We start from the raw sequence: 25,858 nt of genomic DNA, 5'->3' as shown, positions 1-25,858 counted from the left end.
TTGTTTGATTGTTTTTTTAAAGGAGTGTGAGGTATTTTAAATATAAGAGTTTTAAAAATATTGATGTTTGATTTGAAGTAAAATAAATACTGAGTAAAATTTTTGTTGCATTTCAAATTCACCATTTGGTTCATTTTTCGTGTATTTCAAATTTCTTCGATTTAGATGAGTTCCAAATTCATTGCAATTGCCGCTGCTGACCACCATCCTCCATCGTCGTCTGCCACCCTCCCATCACCGCCAACCTCCCATCACCGCCAGCACTGCAGTTGACCATTCACTAGAAGCCACCGCCGTCGCTGGCCACCACCATCGGCAATCTGTCTTCAGCCACACCGTCGCTGATGTCGCTCACCAACTATTACCTTTTTTAACTTTATATTACATTCATTTTATTGAAAAAATCATACATTCCTTTTACCCTCATCCAAATAACTCGTAAGTAATCCAAATATATTTTTTACACTGTATTTCTTTTATGTATTCTTTTTATTTTATTTTTTTCAGTCAACCAAACAAACTCAAATGTCTCCCAATTTTTTATTTTTTTTCACTCAAGTAATTTATATTTTTTTCTTGGGCTGGGCGGGCCTAGAGGATCACGTCACGCCACATCCGAGCAAGCCCAACACGTGAGCAAAATCAGGCAAACATGCAGCCACGTATTTTCCTCACGTGACGACTAACCCGCCAACTCTCTTACATCATATCGAATTCAAGATGAAAAAAAAAAAGAAAAAATTAAGACGAAAGATGGATTAAAAAAAAAATGGAATCCGGAACTTCCCTCCAGTTCGATTCGCCGTCATACTTTTCGCCGCCGTTGAGCTATCCACGGCCGGCGGTATGGCGAATGATGGAGGGAGAGAGAGAGAGAAAAGCAGCGAAATGCGTACTGCTTCGGCATCCGCTACAACCGAAGTCTGCCTGCCCCAGCCACGTGGCGCTCCGAGATTGGCGCCGCACTTGGAGAAGTGCCGGGTCGAAAGCCCCATGGGCGCGCTCGCCCTCACGCCGTATACTTCTCTTTCTCCTGTCGAGGAGACAAGAGTGAGAGAGAGGGCAAAAAATGCTATTCCCCATTGTCCTTCTTTCCATTCCGAGAGCCCTCCGCGATCGGGGAATGAAGGAGAGCAAGAGATCTCGCCGCGGACGACAAATCCCTATTTGACTCAGGTGAGGCTTTTCCGATTTCCTATTTCTTTGAAGTTGTTTGGGCTGCCTTTCTGACAAATTGGCCCTCCCTTCTTAGCTCTCTTTCTTTCATGCGTTCTCTGTTCGGCTGAGAACCTAGACTTTGGTGTTTCTATGTATTTGGATTGATTTGCCTATCCAGAGAGGATTTGAGACTTTTTAGGTTTAGTTGTGTTGTGCGGACTAGATTGGCTTAAGATGGAGTTATTCCTTTTTCAGTACGTGCGCTGGAAAAGGATGCGGCCTTGGGGATTATTGGATTGCGGGATCTAGAGCAATCGGAGTTTATTGCTCTTTGCTCCACAAATTTGCTTGATTTCTTTTCAGTCTGGAATGGATATTTATGGAGTTTGGTTCTTTATAGGAATATGTTTTAATACAGGAGTACTGAACCAATACCAGCTTCAGAGTGCTGCTTATTTGTTCATTATTTAGTGATGGATTATATACCTCCTGCTTCATATTTCATAGCGATGCTTATTACCATTCTTTTTGGAATTCATTATTTGCTTGTTTTGGGCTTTTGAACGAGTTAACATTATTGGATTGGCTATCTTCCATGAATGTGGAGTCCATCACCCAGGCTTATTCTGGTTTGCGCTTTGCCTTGTGACTAGTGTGGTGAACTCTGATGAAGAGTATCCGTATAGGCACTGCAGCGCTGATGGGAAGACAAGCTGCATTGTTTTCGTGTATCCATAGGATTAAAGCATCATGCATATGTGTTGCTTCCTTGCCCCTTAGGCTTATTGCATTTGTTATGTTTGATATATAAGATTACGTTAATCCATATATCTTGTGTAACATGTTGCATATATTCAGTTTCTGATGGGGAATGGAGTGGTCATTCTGCCTGATGTTCCATAAAAAAAAATCATCGCAGTAATTGTGTTGACCTTCACAACTACTGAGCATTTTCCTTTTTTGTTTGGGCAAATTGCAACCTTGTTTGTTGTTGCAAATGTGTGGTCTTATGCTGAGGCCTAAGTGAATTTTACCTAGCTGATTACCGTATAGTTTTCTAAGTTGCAGTCATCAATGCAGCATTGAGGCGCTGAAAATGAACAAAGGAAGTTCTTTGCATGATAAGATGCTAGATAGGAACTGGGTACTTAAGCGCAAGAGGAAACAGATATCAACTGCATTGGATGCAACCACTGGGAAGGAAGGAGATTCGGTGCTTTCAGAGTCCACAAAGAAGAGCTCTTCTCTTAGAAAAAAGTTAAAGGGTGAAGCTGATGCTTCTCGATGTTCTCAAAAAGTCAAAGGGCATGATGGGGTAAGTTCTATCTTATTCATTGTCCACTTTCTTGAGTTAATTGCATACTGTATTTTTAGTTTTTCTTTTGTTTTATTGTTTCCCTTGAGGATACTAACTTTGTTCCCCTTCCAACCCTTATTTGTCCTGTAATCTGATTGTATGCCTTGGAGGAAAGTGGAACGTTGCTACACTATATAGCTGAGCACCATCTGCATTGTTTAATGTAGCAAAGCATCATTATATATGTTTTCATTATTCATTATGCACGATTGCATGGCTGGAAACAAAATGCAATTTTGGTCATTAACAGATGGTTAAGTCTGCCATTTCATGTTTGCTAGAGATTGTTTAATCTAACTAAAGCTAATATTAGAACTAATGAGTAGTTCATGATAGATCAAAATGGTATATAGCTTGAACAAATTAAACTAGTGATTGCTAAGTTCTCAAAAAGAAGGGATAGGAAGCATACTGATCACTTGATACTAAAAACATTGGTTTTGAAGAGAGATTATTAATAAAGGGGTATAGAAATAAATCTTATGGTTGATAATGATAATAGCATGCTAGGTCTTGAATAAGATATTACATATTTGCCTAACATGGTTAGTTGTATTTGCTTTGAATCTAGTAGATGTGGCTTAGGCTTTGTTTGGTTGGGTTGTTGCTTATTTAAAATGAAATTTTAGAAATAGATGTTGAGAAAAAGGGGTTTACTACAACAGAGTTTCAATAATGAAATTTTGTTTGAGTAATATTTTTTTAAGTGCTTATTAAAACCTAAAAGCATATATTAATTGTTTGTTTAGGTGTTCAATTTTAACGATTTTACTATGAAAGACTAAATTATCCATCTCTTAAATTTAATTATATATAATTATTTTAAAAAAAGTAATGTTTATATATGTAAAAATTTATACTTTGAATATTGAAAATAAAAAAGCAGTCAATAATACAATTGAAATTATGAAAATCAATAACTTTCTAACTTTGCAATAAGCCAAAAATTAAAATTGTTTTTATTGAAATTTAATTGTAAACTTATACACAAATTTGTTAATTATTCTTTGCGATCAAGGACAAATAGCTCGTAAGAAATGGGATTGTCAAGTTTTGTGTGTCAGAATGACACGATCACTTTGGAACCAACTGCCTACTCTCAAAGCCATAATACCCATTAATTGTTTTGTGTTTCTTCTACTTCCCAAATCTTAGACTTCTATAAATGGATTCCTAATCTTCTCTTCTTCTCACAATCCACCAAAAAATCATACAAATGCAAAACAACAATCTATATCTTCTACCGCACTTTCCAAAAACCATCCACATACAAGTAGCCATGGCTTCAACAGGCAAAGCTTATTTGATTGTACCAGCGACCATCGACGTTTATATTATACTTATGTTTTCTTAAATTTCTGTACTTTTTTTGGGGTGATGGGATTTGCTGCGCTACAAGCATGTACATTACTCTATTTTTGTTAAAGAAATGAATTGTAATGAAGAGTAATATTAGTTTTACGTGAATAGAATGTACTTTTGCTACCGTTTCATCCCAAAAAGGAATGAGATTTCTCTCCGCTGTTTCAGGTTTTAATTGCATTTTTAGATGCTATTATGTACTTTTCAGAACATGAAGAAGTTAGGTGGAAGCAACTGAAATCTAATGCTGATTCAGCCTAGCGGTGCATCTGGGTTTCTCCTCGACGGTGGCGGACCTTGGATGACAGCTGGGAGGTCAGGTCAACGTCTGGGAGGAGCACTGGCCGATGATGATCAGATGGGCGGGGGTTGGGACGAAGTTGGTTGAACAGATCGACGACAGGTTGGCGGATGGCGTGGTCGGGCAAAAGAAGAGTTGAGTGCAGTTCAGGCTTAGTGTGTGAAATAGAGAGGAAATATTGAAGGTTATTTCTCTGGAGTTGTCCGGCTGAAGCAGGCTGGCGTCTGGGAAGCAAGTCGAAGATGAAATGGAGGGAGTTGCAAAATAGCGAAGGTTATTTCTCTGGACAAGCTGCTGGAGAAGATGAAGCTCGCAGACGTGCTAGTTCTTGACATGTATACATGCTGGATAATTTCGACTTCTTGCTTTAGGAACTGAGATTTGTAACGGAATAAGCATATACGAAAAAACTTTTGTAACTGATAAAAAAAACTACGTTTCATGAGAAGGAATTACAAGTAAGCTGTGCTTCCAAACATTTCAAAATAACTGTTTTTGACTTATCAAACTTGAAAACGGAGAAAATACACCGAACCAAATGAGGCCTTAATAAAAGGAGAGCCAAAATAGAAGGGACCATGAAAAAGGAGATCAATGTTGGAGAAATAGATTCATGGTATACTTCAATGTAAAATGCTAAATAGGATTAATGTTTTAGAGTTGACAATTTAACGTCATCTATCTTTATTCTGTGATATGAGAAGTTATGAAACTTACATTGTACATGTTATTCAACTTGTGAAGGCATTTTTTCAAATAAAATTTCGATAGGAAAACTCCAACAACATAAAGACAATTGAATTGCTTTGAAATAACCCTTCCTTATTCCCTCACATCTCTGCTTGTAAGTCATAGATCATTCTTCATTTAGAATAGCAAGGGAGGAGAAGATGCTAGCCAAATGAGAGTTTTGGATGCCTCTCTATGAGCACACCTTCACACACTGCAACTGTGAATGTGATGACTAGTGACAGGCATCGAAAGAGGAGAGCACGTGGGGGGGGGAACACATAAAATTATACGCGTTGTGTCAAAAATCAGTGAACAAATAGTAAATTTCGGCAAATCAACATATTTTTATTGATAAGAAAAGAAACACAAACAAGCCAGATACAATGGTCCTCTTTTTAGAGGACATTTTTTCCCAAATTCTAGACGCAGCTAGAATCACTCACAAAAATAGTGGACAATAAACCCTAAAAAAACTCATCAATGCATGCTCGTAAAATCCTAGACAACTCCCCCTTAAATAGCCCTAGAACATAATAACATAAATAGAATATTCCTAAATAATTTAAAATAAATTTAGGAAATCATCCTAAATAATTAAATATAATTTAGAAAACCTTCCTAAACAAATAAACATGATTTAGGAAATCTTCCTAAACAAATTAAATATAATTTATGAAACTTTCCTAAACAATTAAACATAATTTAGGAAACCTTTATAGACAAATTAAACATAATTTAGGAAACCTTCCTATATAATTAAGCATATTTTGGGAAACCTTCCTAAATAATTAAACATGATTAAGGAAACCTTCATAAACAATTAAACAGCTTCCACTTGATTTATCCTCCTCACATAATGAATAATAGCTTCCCTGGGTACCACAAGGTGGGCTCCCCTTGATGTATCAAACAACAACAACATCATGAAGCCTTCATCCCACAACCCGTGGTCAGTTACATGAATCATTTTTCTCCGTTGTGTCATATTAAAAGTCAAATTCTCATTTAAATCTAATAAAGAAATGTCATTTAAAATATTTTATAATCAAGTCTTTTTAGGTTTGCAGTCTGCCTCTACCATTACTAACATAAGCCAAATCTAATACATCTACTCTTCTAACCGGGTCATCGGAAGGCCGCCGTTTATATGACCAATCCATCTAATGCGTCTCTCTTTAGTCTTATCTTCCACTGGAGCTACTCCAACCTTTTCATGTATATGCTCGTTTCGTATCTTGTCTTTAAGAGTAAAATTACTTATCTACCTGAGCATCCTCATCACTCCAACACTTAATATTATGCTTTTCTTTTAATTGCCAACATTCTACACCATAAAGCATTGCAAGTCTCACCACCATCTTATATAACTTTTCCTTAAGTTTAATGGGGACTTTTTTATCACACAACAAGTCCTATGCATTCTTCCACTTTAACCATCTAACTTGAATTGTACTAATAATATCTCTATCTATTTCACCATCACTCTGAACAATAGACCCAAGATATCTAAAACGTGTACTCTTATTAATGACTTGATTGCCCAAAGTCACAATCCCCCCGCTAGACCTATTACTACTACAATTACACTTCATATATATTCGATTTTAGATTTATTCAAACGAAAACCTTTAGACTTTAAGGTTGACCGCTATTATTCAAATTTTCCTTCAACTCCCTCAGTAGTCTCATAAAAAAGAAGAATATTATCAGTAAAAAATATACACAAGGGTACAACCTCTTGTAAATATCCGGGGAGAACATCCATGACTAAAGCAAATGATATGAGCTTAAGAATGATCCTTGATGTAATCCAACTGAAATAGGAAAATACTTGGTCAAACCACCTTGTTTTTGAACACAAATAACAACTCCAACATACATATCCTTAATGACTTGAATATTAGCATTATTAACCCTTTTCTTTGCTAGAACTCTCCATAGCTCCTCTTGGAACTTTATCATATGCTTTCTCTAAATCAATAAATATCATATGTAGATCCTCCTTATTCTTTTTATACTTTTCCATCAAACCTCTCAATGAATGTATGGCTTCCATAGTAGACCTAGCTGACATAAATCCAAATTGATTTTGAGAAACATTTGTATCACGTCTTAACTGATACTCTATAACTCTTTCCTATAGTTTTCAAGCATGAAACATTAACTTAATTCCTCTATATTTTGCACAATCTTGTGCATCACCTTTATTCTTCAAAATAGGAATCAACACACTTATTCTTCACTCATCTGACATCTTTTTAGTCTTCAAAATAATATTAAAAATTTTAGAAATTCCTTAATCTCCTAAGCATTTCCCCACCTCTATTGGAGTATCGTCAGGTCCAACAACTTTTTCACACTTCATTTTCTTTAAAGCATCTCTAACTTTGGTTTTACTGATACGCCATTAAAAAAAATATTTATTTTCATTTAGGTGCTAAAGTTACTAAAGTCAATCGTATTATCAAAATCTTTATTGAAAAGCTTAGCAAAATATCTCATCCATCTTTGTTGAATGTCATCTTCTAATAAAAGTATTTTTTGGTCTTCATCCTTTATGCACTTCACTTGAACTAAATGCTTACTAGTCATATCTCTTTGTTTGGCTAACTTATGCATATATCTTTCATCATCTTTAGTATCTAATCTATTATATAAATCATTAAAAGTGAAAATCTTTGCATCGCATATTGCTTTTTTATACTCCTTAAGCTCTATTTATATTCTCTCAATTATCAGAGTTTTTACATCTAAACCAATCTTTATATCAAAACTTATTATTTTTGACCTTTTCTTGCAATAAGGACGGTAAATATGGATTATATTGGCTATGATGATAATTCTGATGATGGTAATGTGCTGAGTATAGCTTGATCTGAGGGCTCCTTGATGCTATCTATTTGAAAATCCTGATAGAGGACATTGATCTAGTTTTGTTGGGGAAGAAGTGATGATGAACATAATGATAATAATTCATCAATCATTTATTTTTGAATAACCACTTTGTCTGCAGAAGGTTTTTACTAATATAAACTATTCTTCTTTTGTTATTTAGGTTGCATGGAGCAACTTATATTCAATTTCACTTGTTTATGCTTGAAAGAGTTGCTAAAAATTTATCCATTAGCTTATTGGTCACAGGCTTGCAGCATCAAATAGAATTTTTTGGTTTATGATTTGTCAGAGTAGTTAAGGGATTCAATGTAACTAGCCCTATTCTCTGTTGTTCTTATGGCGTATTCTTGTTCATTGATGACGAAGGATCTGTTTTGCACTTCCGGTTTTGTCAATTATTGAATTAAGCACTATAGGATGATCTGGTACACAATTTCACTGTTTTTGGTTCTTTTTTGAATTGCAGTATTATTTTGAGTGTGAACACTGTGATCTTGGTGGCAACCTGCTATGCTGTGATAACTGTCCTCGAACATACCATCTGGATTGTCTTAACCCACCCTTGAAGGTATGCTCCTGTAACATTTCTTGTTTCCATCACTTTTGGTTTCTTCATTGTATTGGCACTCTACTTTGATTCTAATGCTAACTTTCAGATTTTGTGAAATTTCCATTTCTTAAAGCGTGCACCAGCAGGGAATTGGCTATGCCCAAAATGTTGCAATCAGGAAGTTGATAAACCATCAAGCTGTGTAGAAATCAGCTCAAGACGATCTAGAACTAAAACAACCAGAAAGGCTATGGCTGTGCGCATTATCTCTAGCGGTGATAAGACATCACATTCGGGGAGGAATTTCCTAGGAAGCAGCAAATCCACTGGCAAAGAGAAAACTGCTTTCTTATGCACAGCTCAATTGGATGAGAAGTCCAATTCCGTGCACGCTGATGTTTCCACCAACGATAAATCAAGCCTTTCAGGCGACAATGTTTTGATTGATGTGGTATCAACAACTGCAGTTTATAAGAAGAAGAAGAAAGCAGTCTCACCTTCAAACAGGAAAATAAGTGCACAAAAGATGGCACACTCTCTTGTAAAATCTTTGAACCTGGATTCAAGCGATAAATCAGCTAAAAAGAATCCAGATTCTTGTAGAAATGAAAATCAAGGAAAGAAGTGTGATATACCAATAGTTGTATCATACATTTCAAAGAAGAGTAGGAAGAAAATCAATAAGATGGACAAGTTCAGTTTAAAGTATGTTAATAGAGAGCAAGCTTCAAAAATTTCTAATGACACCTTTGGAGAGGCTTCCATGTGTCCTGAATCTAGTGTTTCTCGTTCAAAGTGCAAATCAAATGAGCATCTGAGTTCTAAGTCTAGTTTGAAGCAGGAAACACGTTTACCGAAGTCCTCAAGGCTAAAGAAACCTGAGGTCTCTAATTTTGATCCTGTAACTTGTTATATTCTAGTACTTAGCAGCCAACATTTGAATAAACTTCATGATTTCTGGATTTTGTTTTGTTTCGAGTTTGCAATTAATCATTGGCCATTGGTAACATGTTATCAGATCTTTACTTGCAGAGCTTTGAGAGTATCCCTCCCAAAGGCTCCACGATGCACTTATTATTCTCTTTGTTATTGCTACTGGCATCAGCAACATGAGTACTTTGTTGTCTTTGAGTGTTTTCTCGTGGATATTTGACCAGACAATGAGAATTGCCTTATGGAAAGAGCGAGCTAGTTTCATTCTATCCACATTCGTTTAATGCTTATTCAATAAAAGCTTAGCTAATAGTTTGTGGTGTATGAGATTGAGAGTTTTTTAAGCCTTTAGAGTATGGCTGGTCAGCGAACAAACAAACAATTTCCATAGTTATTTTGTTTTTGATGCATGATCAAAAGGTGTATTTGAACCACCAAGCTGTTTAGGTTAGGGAAACATACCAATCAGCAGTGTAGACATGCATCGGAATGTGCATTTCAATTCTTGTTGTTTTATGCGCACGTTCCTGGTTTTAGTAATATGCCATGGTCTTTATTCTGTTGTCTAAACTATGTTGAATAGATTGAAAATAAATTGATCTGACAGCAAAATGCATTTCAAATGTAGACTGAACAAATTTTTGCCAATTTCCGGCAACCGCTAATTTGACCCTTCATGAGATAGGTATTGAAAAACTAATTGCACATTATATTCGTTTGAAGGACGTTAAACTATTTTTTTTTTGCTTCCTGGAGGATGAAATGAATCCATTATTGGTACCTGCTTATCATACTACCGACTACCGAGTATTATGTTCTATTTCTAGTTTTTATTTTTCATTAAAAGATGATATTTAGAAATAGTGGGGCCTTAATCGAAGATATGTCCCTAGAAATGGAAAGTCCATTTTAGCCAGTCCTAGGTCTAGATAGGAATTTCAGTCTGTTGTTTTGTTGTGTGTGTTGTGTTTTTTTCCTTGAATAAAGAGGCATTTTTGATAATTAATTGATGTCGAGGATTGAAAATCAAATGGAAGACATTTCCATTTGTATGTGAGTTTCTTGATTATTCCAATTTCCAATTTTGAAACTTTCAAAAGAGCTGGTTGGAATTGCGCCTTACCAATTTGGTTCTATCTTCTTTTTTTTTCTTTATTTATTTTATCATGTTTTTATTATATTTTACATCAGTAGCAGTAAATTTTTTGTTTATGTAAAATAGATAGACATACGAGTTTTGAATTATAAATTGTTCATTTGTTCTGCATTAATTTACCTCCGCATCATTATCATACGAGCAATCCATAAAAGAATGTTTTTTATATTTTTATTTGCATGGCTTCTGGTCTTATCACATTTAATTTGCTCTGAATGTCCCTAATCTTGATACGTATCATTAACTGCATGCTTGTACTTATAATTCAGCACTGAAATGCAGATCTTGCCTAATGGAGCATACTTCATGTCTCATGAATTAAGTGGAAGAGGTGAAAATTCTGAGATGACAATGACTTATAATGAGGATTTTTTTCATGGCATACCTCAGGTAAATATTCTCTATTTTATTTCATTTTTGTTGTCTATATGACCAAGAATGGTGATAATGTTCTTGGTTGAAGAATATCACTTTGACTCTAGCTTTATTTCACATCCATTATGCATGGTTTGCTGCAATAATCTTACATTGATATCCCTGATTGAAAGGTTGCCCGCATTTTGGGGTGTCGAGTTCAAACAAAGTCATCATGTATTAGTCAAGCAATTGACATTGCCACTTCTCAAGCAGAAATGAAAGCAAATATTGCTATGCTGCAAACTGAGTTTCCTTCTTGTGATTCAACTGGTCAGCAAAATCATGATCAAGTAGATTGTTTTGATGAAAGTGAAGTTGGAGATGGGAAGTTGGAGAATGCCATGGATGAGGTGTTCCACGATGATGCAAATTTGATTGCTCTAAAAGAGTCTGGTAAAGATGTTAATGGGAAAACATGTGGAGATGGGGAATTCATGAGCAAGGCAGAGGACGAGTTGTTATTAATTTGTCAGCCCACACTAGATCATAACATGGCTGACAAAGGGTTTGAACTTAGTGATGATGGAAATTTTGGAGACTCGACTGTTAAGAGGTGTTTGGAAGAAAGTATACATGTGGAATTGCTTCGTGCAGATAACTACAATGAAGCTCACACACCTAGGTCTTCTGAAATGCCAGCCAATCGTATGTCACAAGATGCCCTTGCTTGTACCATGGGACCTGAATCTTATCGTAGTTCTGAAGATATTGTAGTACCAAAAGAGTCAGAGCTGGAATTGAGGCCTAAGGACATTGGTTGTGTTGCTTACGAATTTTTTGTAAAATGGGCAGGTAAATCAAACATACATAACAGTTGGGTTTTGGAAGATCAGTTAAAAGTTCTAGCAAAGAGAAAACTTGATAATTATAAAGCAAAATATGGAATGGCTATCATAAATATATGTGAAGAACAATGGCTCCAGCCACAACGTATTATTTCTTTGAGTGAACCTGAAAATGGAGGAGGAAAAGCTTTGGTTAAATGGTGTGGCCTTCCTTATGATGAGTGTACCTGGGAGAAATTTGATGAACCTGTCATTCAAAATGCTTCTCATCTCTTTTCTGAACTTAAACAGTTTGAATCTCATACTTCAGACAAGGATGCTAGTGCTGACTTTGTGAGAACTGACATCGAAGTAGTTCCATTGGTAGAGCAGCCAAAGGAGCTTAAAGGAGGTTCACTATTTCCACATCAGTTAGAAGCATTAAATTGGCTTCGCAAATGTTGGCAAAAATCTAAAAATGTGATACTTGCTGATGAAATGGGACTTGGAAAAACCGTATCTGCCTGCGCATTCATTTCATCCTTATATTTTGAGTTTAGGGTTAAGTTACCTTGCTTGGTCTTGGTTCCACTCTCCACAATGCCAAACTGGCTCTCAGAATTTGTGTCATGGGCTCCTCATTTGAATGTTGTGGAGTATCATGGTTCTGCTAAAGCAAGATCTGTTATTCGTCAATATGAGTGGCATGCCAGTGATGCAAATAGGCCAGATAAGCTGAGCAAGGCGTACAAATTTAATGTTCTGCTAACGACTTATGAAATGATTCTTGTTGACTCCTCTCATCTTCGTGGAGTACCATGGGAAGTTCTGATTGTTGATGAGGGACATCGGCTAAAAAATTCCAGAAGCAAACTTTTTAGTTTGCTCAACACATTTTCTTTCCAGCATCTAGTGCTGTTGACAGGGACTCCTTTACAAAATAACTTGGAGGAGATGTATAATTTATTGAACTTTTTGCAACCATGTTCATTCCCATCGTTTTCATCATTTGAAGAGAAGTTCAATGACCTTTCCACTGCAAAGAAGGTGGAAGAGTTAAAAAAACTTGTGGCGCCACATATGCTTCGTAGGCTTAAAAAGGATGCCATGCAGGACATCCCTCCAAAAACTGAGAGGATGGTTCCTGTGGAGTTAACGTCCCTGCAGGCTGAATATTACCGGGCAATGCTCACAAAGAATTATCAAATATTGCGTAATATTAGGAAAGGGGTTGCTCAGCAGTCAATGCTAAACGTTGTGATGCAGCTACGTAAGGTTTGCAACCATCCATATCTAATCCCTGGAACAGAACCAGAATCTGGCACGCCAGAGTTCCTTCAGGAAATGCGCATAAAGGCATCAGCAAAGCTTACTTTACTGCACTCTATGCTCAAAATCTTACACAAGGAAGGTCATCGTGTTCTTATATTTTCACAGATGACAAAACTTCTTGATATTCTTGAAGATTACCTTACAATAGAGTTTGGTCCAGCAACATTTGAAAGAGTGGATGGTTCTCTGTCAGTGGCAGATCGTCAAGCAGCAATAGCTCGCTTCAACCGGGACAAAGCACGTTTTGTGTTCTTATTATCAACACGATCTTGTGGACTCGGGATAAATTTAGCCACAGCTGATACTGTGATTATTTATGATTCTGATTTTAATCCCCATGCTGATATACAAGCCATGAACAGGGCACATAGAATCGGACAATCAAATAGGCTGCTTGTATACAGACTTGTTGTAAGAGCTAGTGTTGAGGAGCGCATATTACAGCTTGCCAAGAAGAAATTGATGCTTGATCAACTTTTTGTGAGCAAGTCTGGATCTCAAAAGGAAGTGGAGGACATCCTTCGATGGGGAACAGAGGAGCTTTTCCCTGATTCTGATGCAGGGAATTGTCAAGATGTTAAAAACGACTGTATCAACAATGTTGATAGTACTGTACATGGAGAGCGTAAGCATAGAAGAAGGGCTGGTGGTTTGGGGGATGTATATAAAGATAGATGCACCATTAGCGGAACAAAAATTTCTTGGGATGAAAATGCAATATTAAAATTACTTGATCGTTCTAGCCTTCAGTCAGGTATCTCAGAAAATATTGATGTGGGTTTGGAGCATGACATGCTTGGCTCAGTTAAAGTAAGTCCTATTGCCCTTCTTGATCTTGTCGTTCTTTTTGAATTTCTTTTTTTCCCTGCTCATCTCTCATATAGTTATGCTAATATTTTATTTTCTTGATCATTTTGCTGAGTCAGTTTGTTATCTTTCTTTGCCAAAATTATGATATATGCTGATTGTAACTCCGCCAGAGTTGTAGCTTTGATTGTTATGCACTCAATTATTGAATTTGATGCTTCAAGTTCGTTGTTTATACACTCAGTTTCCCATCAAGGAAATACCAATAAAATTGTATTGATTACATTTAAGAACAGGATCAATTTTGTTGTTGTTAAATCATTGGTTGTGATGGATATTGCTTTAATTGCCACTCATTGAAGGCGAGGATGTTTTCACTCTTCAAATATGTGGACAATTTTTTAAATAATATATGACTATTAAGTATGTAAATTAACAACCATCATATCTTTTGTGGTCCATGATGTGTGACTAAATCACCAGCTCGCATTTGACTGTTGGATTCACTTCATTTGTGGGTCTGAAATCTGAATGTAGTTAGATGTTTTTCCTTGGTTGTATTTTCTTCATTTGCCTAGGCTATTGGGCTAGTTATGTGAAGTGGTCCTATGTTTAATGGAGTAGTTCATGGTTTGAATTCCTTGTGGCACAATTAGGAGTCTAACGAGTTAATGGCAGTCAAGGAGGCAATGTAGTAGATGTTGTGTTTATTGTGGTCCATGATGGATAGATGAGTCTTGGATTTGCATTCAATTGCTATTGATGATCTAGTCATTGGCATAAACCAAGCAACATAAGAAAAGGAGGAGATAGCCGAATAGTTAGGTTGAGATTACATAGTAAAACTAACCAAAAAGCTGTTCCACCTCTTACATCAATTCTGTTTAAGTGATTATAAGTCAAAGGAATTGGATCAATTTTGTTTTTATTAAATCATTGGTTTTAGTTGTCACTCATTGAAGGTGGGGATATTTTCACTCATCAAATGTGTGGACAATTTCTTAAATTATTGATATAGGACTATTGAGGTAACAACCATCATATCGTTTGTGGTCCTTGATGTGTGACTAAATCACTAGCTTGCATTTGACGGGTGATTGATGATCAAGTTATGATTAGGTGGATTCACCTCATTTGTGGGTCTAAATGTATCTAGATGTTTTATTTGGTTGTATTTTATTCATTTGCCTAGGCTGTTGGACTAGTTATGCCAAGTGGTCCTATGTTGAATGATTATAGAGTTGTTCATGGATTTGAATCCCATGTGGCAGAATTAGGAGTACAAAGAGTGAAGGGTAGTTAAGAAGGCAATATAGTAGACGTGTTTATTGTGGTCGATGATGCATAGTGGACCCTTGGATTTGCATTCAATTGCTATTGATGATCAACTCATTGGCATAAACCAAACAAGATAAAGGAAAAAGGAGGGGATAGTCGAATATTTTCGGTTGAGATTCTATGGTAAAAATTATCCAAAAAGTTGTTATATATCTACATCAGTTCTATTTAAGCGATTATAAGCCAAAAGTAAATATCTTACCAATCGACAAGTTGATCACAAAGTCCTGTTAGTCTAAATAAAACATAAACTAATATAAGTAATCTAATCAGGGCAATAGGAAACCAAGAGCTAGTAACACGCATTGGGTTTGATTGCATTAGATTCTCCTCCACTTTAGAAGAACTCGACTCGAGTTCATTGATCGAAACGACATCGAGAGGGTGATACTCCTAAATTTAGAAACATTGATTGTCAGATAGATGTTTAAATTTGGTGACAATCAAATAATATAGGCATTGTCATTGATCTTTTGAGCTATCAGAAATGGACCCAACTTGAGAGGCTTCAACTTGGAAGAAGTACCTGTTGGGAAGCACTCTTTATCCACATGAATTGTGACTAGATCATTTACCTTAAAGAGTGAAACCACACATCCAATTGAACATCCTCATCTATGCAACATTTAACTTAATTTTATGTTTCTTTTTTAATGCCAACATTCTGTGCTATAAAGCATTGTGGATCTCACAACCATCTTATAAAATTTTCCCTTAAGTTTGAGGGGTCATTTTTTGTCACACAACAGGTCTGATGCATTCCTCCACTTCAACCATCCAATTTGAATTCTAGTAGTAATATCTCCATCTATTTCACCATCACTTTGAACAATGGACCCGAGATATCTAAAACTTGCACTATTTATAATGACTTGATCTCACAATCCCACCACTAGATCTATTACTACTAAAATTACACTCAATGTATTCGGTTTTAGATTTACTCAAACGAAAACCTTTAGACTTAGAAAAATTTTCATGTTTTTTGTAAAATCCTTATATGTGGAGTACTATGTGATGTGAAACAACATGCAATAAACAAGAATTGCAATTAAGATATTAATAGAAGTGATGAATTTTACTTTGCTACCAAATAACTCTTTGTTTGCTCAAGTTAGAGTTTAAGAATATGACATTAAAAGATTAGGCAATAACAATAGATTACATGTTGAGATTACAAGAACTTGCAAAATAATAACCAAAGTTTTAGGTAATACAAATAGCCAATTATAACGAAGCCTCAAATTTAAAATCGAGATCCTTCACCTTGAAGTCATTCTCTCGCTCTTGGAAGTGGTGGCTAGCAGGAGAGGATCATAAGTAGGCTTAGCGATGCCACTAGTAGACAGGTGATACCGAGAGGACTCATCACCGGGGAAGAAGCCGGAATTGGAGGAGCGGGTGGATGGTCGTCGATGGTCCACTCATAATCTGGACTGTATCTATCGTTGACGTGCACGAGGGTGGGGAGGATCCGATCCAAGTAAGCTCCAACGGTGTCGTCGTCGGGGTCAAATCCCACGTCGAAGAACGGCGATTGTAGGATGTTAAGATTTCCGTGGGCGTCGAACACAAGTCCCCATTCAAATTCGGGGTCCGCCATGCATGGTGGGATCTAGTGGGGAAGACAAAGGGGGAGGTGGGAGAGTGGGCCGTGAGCTAGGGAGAGAGGGGTCACAGGTTTGGGCTAGAGGGGATTCGGTTATGGTGGGGGTCAAGTGGTAGGGTGCAGGAATTCTGAATTAAATTCAGATTTTGGAGGTTTAATGGTGGGATTTAATTTGAAATTCAAATTAATCCAATGAGGGGAGGGGACGGCAAAGAGAGGAGGGAGTTGGGGCTGATTTTGTGGAGCTATTAGGGTGATTAGGAGAGAGAGAGGAGCCCAATGAGGGGCCGGTCAAATTAGAGAAGAGGGAGGTGGGGAGTTTTAGTAAAGTGGGGACCAGGGAAAAATTTAGGGATTCAAGGAGTGAATTCCAATCTCCCACAATTGCTTCAACCCAAATCTCCGCGACGAGGAAGCGATCAAGAGAAATAAAGGGAAAATAGTAGAACAAGAAAACCTAGAACTCACAAAGAGATCTAGTTTCTTCTACGAACTCACTAAGAGATCGAGGAGATTTGCACTCACAAAGAGAACATGAAATGTCAAATTTTCATTCATCAAAAACTAAACTATTACAATGCATGATGCATCATATAAGGAGGCCAAATTAAACATAACTTAAATGACATAAACGCCCTCAGGGCTACATAAGTGAAACGATGTCCTCAGGGGCAAATTAGGAAAACAAAAGAAAATACACTCATAACATAAGATGCAAATAGATCAGAAATAGAGACTCTGGATCGTAGCCGTCGATCTGCGTCTTCGGCAATGATACACGTGTCGAAATCTGATGTCCCCATCACTATGCTTAGAGGGCTTCCATTTCTTTTATCAGTTTGGGTTGCAATCAAAAGACCAGCTCTTAGATTTAGAGCATCCCCCACTTGATTAAATTTACCTGCCTTATGTTTAAGCACGAAAGTAAATTTATGTAAAGTGTCACTTATCCGACATAATTGCAATGATTTGTGATCACTATATAAACCAAATCCTTGATGTATCAAATAATGTTCCTATTACTTGAGTGCTCTCACGACAATGTAGAGCTCTTTTTTATAGATTGAATTTTTATCTTGTGGCGCTTAGCTCTTGCTAAAAAACTCATCGGTTATCATCTTATGATAACACATCATCAATGCCTATTGTCCATGCTTCAACTAAAAATGTTTTCTCAAAATCCGATATTATCACAATCAATGGCTTTCAAAAAATTGATGTTATATTTTCAAAGCTAATTTTATTTAGGCCCCCAACTAGCAAACATTCGGTAATTGGTGCCATTAAAGTGCTAAATCCTTGTAGAAATTTTTAGTAGAAATTTTGCTAGGTCTTGTAACTGGAAGCTTTGATTTTCTTTGAATGAGGTGGAATTTGACCAAGATTAGATTGTTGAATTTTTGCAAGGATTGATTTGGATGCCTTGATAATGAATAATAAAACCCAGAAAATGCACACTATTGATCGCAAATTCACAGGGTTACTTTGACGTACAACTTTTGGTCTCTTAATTTCTTAATTAGAATTAAAGATGATTCAAATGATACTCTAAATATGAGCTAAAAACTAAAATATCATTAAAATAGATAGCATAATATATTTCGGAGAAAGGGTTTAAGTACCTCATTCGTTAGACATGTGAATATGCTTGGCGCAAATGACATAACCCTCTATTCTTATAAATCTTATAGTGATTTGAATGAACGAATATATTCGTCACCATTTGTGATTCTGAATTTGGTAATATACACTACTTAAATAAAGTATGAAAAATATATTAGTACAATATAGTTTGTCTAGAAGGACTTTGAACCTCAGTATAAGAAATTGAAATTCATCATAATTTTATTGCTATCAATACACATTTGTCATAATTTGTACTTAAACGTAATGGCGTCAAGTAATGCCAGAACCACGCAATGGCGTAAGCTACGTCTAATAAATTGTTTCCATAAGAGATCATCCAAAACCCCTTGCAAAAAATCTTACTCATCTTCTAATGGGCTAGATTTGGTTGAGATGCTTTAGTAACAATGTCGGTTTGGTGCTGTATGGATCTTAGGAGTGGCAGCTAATTGGGCAATTCATCTGGCATTTTATCAGTGAATTGCTGTAAGAGATCTCGTATGACCCTTGGAGCTTTGGCTTTTGTCTCTTGCTGTTCTGTGAGAAGAAGAGCAAGCATTCCGGTTTCTCCTCTATATTCAGTTAGAATTTCAGATCTTGAAACATTGGTGAATGAAATTTTCTCATAATTTGATTTTTTTTGAAGTCACGGGAGATGGAAACAATCTGATTTTCTTTCCTTCCAGTCTAATATGTGAACATTGGTGCAACTGTCATACGAAGCTCCTACATCAAACTGCTAAGGTCGGCCCAAGATGATATGACAGACGTCCATATCCAGTAAATCGCATGTACTTCATATTTATGGTGTTTTCTAATAGAGAAGGAAACTTTACACATATTATTAATAGGATCTTCAACACCTTTTTGCACCTAGCTGATTGGGTATGCTTGGAGGTTTGAGTTTTAAGACCTTGAATCTCTATGGGTGATGATGCTTTTCAGTACACTCACCATCCACTAGCAGGTCACAAACCTTACCATTATTCATACATCGAGTCTTAAATATGATATGCCTTTGATTCCAACGATTTGTCTAAGGACTAGCAAAACCTTTATAAAAAGCAGTAAAGGAATTCACTTTCATCACTCAAGATGTCTTCAATTTCCTGATTGTTCAAAGGCACGTTGAAGTCTCCTTCAAGTTCTTGTTCCTCATCGATAATCTATATTTGGCATCTATTTGAATATTCATTTGACTGATGGTCGGGTTAAAAATATTGAAACACTTAGACGTGCTAGGTCTGAACATGTTATCATGATTTAATGTCGGTTTGGGTGTTGCCTTAAGTTCCGCAATAGTGAGGTTATTGAGATTTATATGATAGAATCTCTTTGGATATTTTCCAGTGTTGGATTCTATCATATTCCTGCGGCATTGGTTGGATTTAAGAAGCTTTAATTGTAGTATTTCAGCCTTACAAGCAAAATTTATAACATAAGATAGTGACCAAACTAAATTCATTTCAATCGATTCTTTCAGGCTACCCATATATCTTGCTATCAATTGTTGGCCGTTCTCATTCATAGTTATTTCTTACACTATGACGATAAAATTCTTCAATATAGGCACTTCAGTTCAATCAGCTTGAGAATACCTTTGGTAAATATAGAGCATTAGTTCATAATTAAACGTAAGAAAATGACCTTGCAGCTACTAGTTCATTCTCATCCAATTCTTCATACTGCAGCGACCTTCACGTTGGCGGGTTTGGGTTTGTTGAATCCACCATGCTTCCCCTCTCCCTTTAGTTTACAAGTAACATATTGTTACGAGCGGACCGGTCCCCTCCCTCTGGACCGGTCCGATGCTATTCCAGGCGGAAACACCCAAAAGGGGCGGCACCCCCTGTGGACCCCACGGTTGATTTTGGGAGGGAGAATTTTGAATGAGGGGCTGTTTTAGGAAGTCCATTATTGTCCTTTATGATTAATTTGTATAATTAGGAGTTTAGGGGGGAAAGAGAATTATCTTGAATTTGAATGTAATTTGAGATCTAGGGTTTTCTTGCTTGGGCTCTTGGCGTTGCCGGAGATTGTCGGAGAGTTGTTCTTCCTCTCGAATCGAAGAACATTGTATCTTGCTTTCGTTTTGATCATCTACTAATGGAATATAAGTCCATTGTGTGTTTTTCTCTTAGATTTCCTACAGTTTTCTACTGTTTTCCTGCGATTTGGGCTGTTTTCCTACAGAAAACAGCAGCTCTATTGCTGTTTTCCCCACTCGGGCCGATAGGAAATACTTGGATCTAAGTATTTCCTATCACATATCTTAATTTTTTTTTATCGGGCTGAATATCCATGTATTTGAAAAGTGCTTGTATTGCTTTTTTGCAACCGTGATAATCCTCAATATGCAAATGACCATAAAAAATAGTAGTCTAGTTTAACCTTTTAATCATTTTGCCATATTTTCGCAATACGCCGTAATCTCAGTGGTCTTGCTTGCAATTAGAATAGAGTCAAGAGCATTCATTCTCCAACTGTATCGTTCATCATTTTAATCTGCATTAATAGGATGGCTCGCTGAATCTTGTTTTAAGGGTCGTTGTAGTTCATGATTCAACATAGCAGGATCTCCTTTGTAGGTATGGTTGCCAATATTATCAGTATGTTTGTCGGAGGGGGGTTGTTGTTATTAATTTTCTGAAGTTCTCATCCAACCTCTGTCACAAAATACTTGAAATTGGTGCTAAGGATCTCTAGCTTTCATGTAAGGCCAGAAATTACTTCATTCATTGCATCTTAGTCGTGGATGTCATTGTTGATTGAGTGTTTGCTAGTCTCAACCATGGCTTTGATACCAAAATGGCATAAACTAAACAAATGCAAAGGACGAAGAAGTAGATAGCTGAATATTTTTGGCTGAGATTCTTTAGTAAAAATATTTAAAAAGCTGCTCATCCTCTTACATTTGTTCTATTTAAGTTTTTACAAGCAAAAAATAAATAGCTAATTAATCAGCAAACAATTTACTAAGTACAGTTTGTCTAAATAAACAATAAGCTAATATAAATAATATAACTATGACAATAGGAGTATAGGAAACCAAGAATTGACACTGGGTCCAACTACACCAGTCATTAGCTGTGTGGATTCAGAACACTATTGGTTTGGTGTTGGTCGAACTGTGGGCTTTAAAGCCTTGGTTATATTTTCTACATCATTCTAGATTTTTGTAGAGTTGGTTGCGCAGAGTGATCCTACATCAAATATGTGACTTTCCATTGATGAATAGATAAAATCTGTTTAGCTTTTCCAATGCTTTTAATTCTGCGAAATGCTGTCAAATTTAAGACCATTTTTCTCAATTGGGCAGACCTAGGTTTCCTTCTTTCTGGAACACCATAGTATAATCCTTTATCAAACTATGAGAAGGCGTGATATGCTCGTAGGAGTTTTAACCCTAGCGTTACACAATTTCATTTTGTATTATGTATAAACTCTGTTCTTGAACCTCACAATGAGTTTCTCCGTTGCCATATACTTTCTAAATTATAATATACTGATGAAACTATTTTTTGGGAGTAAAGAAAGAGAAATTCTATTAATAGGATACATACTATTTGATACGTCTTGAATCCAAAAAAATCATCGAACAACAGTAAATTTTAGCAAAATAATATAATTTTATTGCTAGGATATCAAATAATAAGAAACAATATACAGTTAATCTTCGTTTGAGAGGAGGATATTCTCTTCCAAACCTTAAACGCTGCTAGGATCCCTCACAAAAAGAAAACTACAACACTCAAGATGAAATTTTGCATAAGAATAAAATAAACCTTACTATAGACTTAAATAGGCTTCTTACCTCCCTCCTAAATCAGCCCCCTTCCTAATATATATCTCTCTCTCAATTTGAAAATAATTCAATTAGGAAAGGACCTCATTAAAAAAGGATTTTCTAATTGAGCCCCCTTCTTAATATCTCCCTCCTTAATTTGAAAAATAATTCAATTAGGAAAGGATCGCATTAGTAAAGTTTTTTCTAATTATTTCCTCATAATATAATGTATTAATTCCCTGTTGGGCCCACTTAACTGCCTTTCTCCCCTTGTCCATCCTTGCCATATCACTATTCTCTTTCTACTAAATTTTTGTACTCGTCACCTTTGCCAAAAACAATTTGATGTTAAGATTGGAAAAATGCTTAAGTCGGTTTTGTTTTAACTTTGGAATATTATGGTTTGCCAAATCGAACTGTCATGCTTGGAGATAAATTTCCTATATGTGGGAGGAAGATGATCGCTTCTAAAGGGCCGCTTATTGGAATTCAATGTTTCTTGGATTAGCTTGCGAAAATTGTTGGATATTTGTATAGCTTGGATTCGTGGTACATATGAAAAAATTGCAACCTTGTTTGAACTTTTGAAAATATGTTCAATAACGATAAATACCATGTACACTTAATGGAGTGTATCAATTTTAAAGTTTTATAACGAATATAGGTTCATTAATTTTAGGGCAATTTTGTTGTAGTAGAACATGATGCACCTCTTGCTTTATGTGTAACATCTCAAACTCTCAACCATCTAGATATTATTTGTTTTGGCCTAATAGCCTTATGGTTTTATGCCCATGATGGAACCCATCCTAGGAGTGCTCTTGTACAAGTAGGCTTAACATTGAAGTTTCTAATGAAATTCCAACCGTTATACTAAAAGGTGTTTCGATGTTTAACAATTTTGCTTTAACTGATATCCTCATTCGTATCCTTAGCCCATAATCATTCACCTAACAGATAGGATCACTTTGTTCTCATTTTTCAGCTGGTGTATTACTTTAATATAATTTACAACAACCCAAACTCTCAACTGTTGAGATATTGTTTGCTTTGACCAAATAGCTTCACAATTTTGTCCCCTTTGTATAATTTCCCAGGAAGTCACCTATTCTAGGAGTACTCCTGATGAGGACATCGTCAGCGATTTTGACACGTGTACCATCGGAGACGCCGGAGATCGACGGCCACGACCAGGAGTTTTATTTGAAGTCATTTTTGTAGTAGTTTATTTTATTTTACAGTTTTTTTTTTCCGCTTTTGCCCTTATGGGTAGTTGGTCGCTATTGTAGCCCAAGAGGCATTTTAGTCTTTTGTTTTCTTTGTCATTTTGAGGCTTATATATATGGTCATTTTCTTATGTAAGAGGATGATGATTATTGCTAATGAAAATTTTGGTTTTGGATCTTTTTGTGAGTTCTAGAGTTCTCTTTGTGAGTTCTCAAGTGAGGAAAGCCTAGGAGACGCTCAAAGCAATACCCAACAGCCCCTTGGTGGAGCTATTGGTTTTCTATCCCATATATTTCTTCTTCTCTCCATTTTCCCCATCCGAGCTTCCTCGTTCTTCTCCCATACCCACCGGCTCCCCAACTAGCCCCCACATAGCCGGCTAGCCACCCAACCCGCCCCCTTCTTTAACCCCTAGATCTCGCTCCCTCCACCTACCGTCCGGCCCCACTTCCTCCCCCACCGGCCGCCGGACCCCATGTCTGAAGCCGCCGGCCATCCAAAATTCATCCTTGGAATTTGATATTCAAATTCAAATAGGCTTTCAATACTTTCCTAATTCGTTGCGTTGTCATTTAGGAAGTTTCATATTTGAAATTCAATTTGAAATTTGAATTTTAAATCCCTCCATCCAATTAGGAAACTCTTCATAGCTCATCAAATCTGAATTTAATTCAGAATTTGATTCAATTGATGTATTTAATCACATGGGCCCCACTCTCATTTAATTTAAATACAAAATTAAACCCCTTGGGGCCGGCCCCCTCTCTTCCCCTCTCTCTCCTCACTTTGCCACCTAAGCGACATTAATTCTCCCTTAAATATCTCCCATAACCGCCACCCCATTAACCCATTATTTATTATTAATTTGAATTTCAAATTGGCCCCTTCTCTTTTAATAAAATCTGAAATTAAAACCTCAGATTTTTCCCTCCAATTCCACTTAACTTGAAATCTAATTTCAGATTTCTAAGCATCTCACCAAATCCTCAACCACCTTGGCTGCTCCCTTGCTGTCCAGAAAATTCTGGACGTTTACCGTGGCTGTCCTCATTTCCAAATCTTGGAAATTGCTGTCCCAGCTTTTTCTTTTGTGATCCTAAGGCTCCAGTCGAGGTTCTGTTGCCGTTCAGCCATCCAGGGAACCCAAGCTGCTGACCATGCTTTAGGATTTGCTGTCCAGATTTCAGAAACAGCCCAGTTTCCTGTCTAGAAGCTTCCCGGAGCAAAATAGCTTGCTGCCCTGACGTCCAAAGCAAGCTAGTCTGCTATCTAGCCGTCCAGAATCTTCCCCAATTGCTGCCCTAAGGAGATCCAGTGCTGAACAGCTGCTGTCCAGTAATTTCAGCCAACGCCAAAGCTTCATATCTTCTATTTCTTTGGTGTACCTTCCATCGAGGAGCACAATCTTTCCGGACATTAGATGCTCACTAGTCATCCCATGGATTCCCCGTCACCGGCTACTTCCCCAACGGACTAGACTTTGGGCACCATTTTTCTCTTAGTGGCATTGCTCGGTTTGCTCTCAATCTTCCTCCGTTAAAACCCCACCGTCAAGAGCGTGAGTGAGGGACCCAAGGTGAAAAGTTCTATTTGTTAGTCGTGGATTATTGTTTTTTCCATAACATTACTCTCTCTATTCTTATGTTGTCAATTTGATATTGTCCCGTTAATCTAGTTGTAACTGCATGCCTTACTTAATTTTGATTTGATAATTCTGAAAGCCTAACTTGGGTAAGCATTAATTCTATAACTAGCAAAGTTTTAATAATCTTATATTAAAATCCCCAAGCAGTTCTTGTTTCCATGCATATGTTTCACATCAACTCCTGTATAAGCATGTTATGCTTTGGAGTTTCTAATGAAATTCCAACCTTTACATTAAATGGTGTCTCAATGTCTAAGAGTTTAACTTCATTCAACTTAAGGGGTTTTACATTAGGATTACTATTCCTTATTTGTTTGTGTATTTTCTTGTTAAATTATATAACTTTAAATGTGATTCATGCATTTTGTGTTCTTAAATGAGAATTTGATTTTTAACAGGACACAATGGCGAAAAAGGATTCATGTAGCCAACCCCATGTAGTGAGATAAAGGCTTGATATTGTTGTTGTTGTTGTTGCTGCTGCATGTATTTTGTGTTCAGTTTCACACAATGCTAGATGGATGGCTTAGTTTCATCCTTTTAAACATGCATACATAGACATATACATACAAAATATGCATAAGAGACAAAGGAAATGTTTGTTTTGTTAAAATCTAATTGTAATTTTATGTTATTAATAGATGTCATCTATGTGGTTTGCTGGCATCATTAAATAATAGATTTATGAATGACTTATGTCCAAATTAAGTGACGTCTAGATGTCAGTCAAAATTGGCCGATTCTAGAGATTTTGACATCTAAAATTTCCTTTTTTTACATACTGAAAATACAAACTTTTTAAATTCAACAACACTTAACTAGATAGCATTGACATCTAATAGCAGTGACATCTTCATAACAC

General features: G+C 36.5%; 1 protein-coding gene across 3 annotated transcripts in view; it reads left to right on the top strand.

Annotated features, from left to right (window-relative positions):
• Positions 1–753: 753 nt before the first annotated feature.
• LOC110111036 (protein CHROMATIN REMODELING 4) overlaps positions 754–25,858 on the top strand; it is a 46,512-nt gene continuing 21,407 nt past the window's right edge. Inside the window, exons 1-6 of one of the 3 annotated variants that reach the window (XM_020842728.2) lie at positions 754–1,176; positions 2,239–2,473; positions 8,272–8,373; positions 8,489–9,238; positions 10,727–10,834; positions 10,993–13,767. In XM_020842728.2, the coding sequence (XP_020698387.1) occupies positions 2,255–2,473; positions 8,272–8,373; positions 8,489–9,238; positions 10,727–10,834; positions 10,993–13,767 (3,954 nt within the window). In that variant the 5' untranslated portion in view covers positions 754–1,176; positions 2,239–2,254. Of the gene's footprint in view, positions 1,177–2,211; positions 2,474–8,271; positions 8,374–8,488; positions 9,239–10,726; positions 10,835–10,992; positions 13,768–25,858 lie in introns of all 3 variants that reach the window. The other 2 variants (XM_020842729.2, XM_020842727.2) reach the window with 2 other exon arrangements.

The sequence above is a fragment of the Dendrobium catenatum genome, unplaced genomic scaffold, assembly GCF_001605985.2.
Source record: "Dendrobium catenatum unplaced genomic scaffold, ASM160598v2 fragScaff_scaffold_1132, whole genome shotgun sequence".
In the NCBI taxonomy this organism is placed as follows: Eukaryota; Viridiplantae; Streptophyta; class Magnoliopsida; order Asparagales; family Orchidaceae; genus Dendrobium; species Dendrobium catenatum.
The sequence above is the reverse complement of the archived record's forward strand: the minus strand, read 5'-3'. Positions and strand labels throughout refer to the sequence as shown.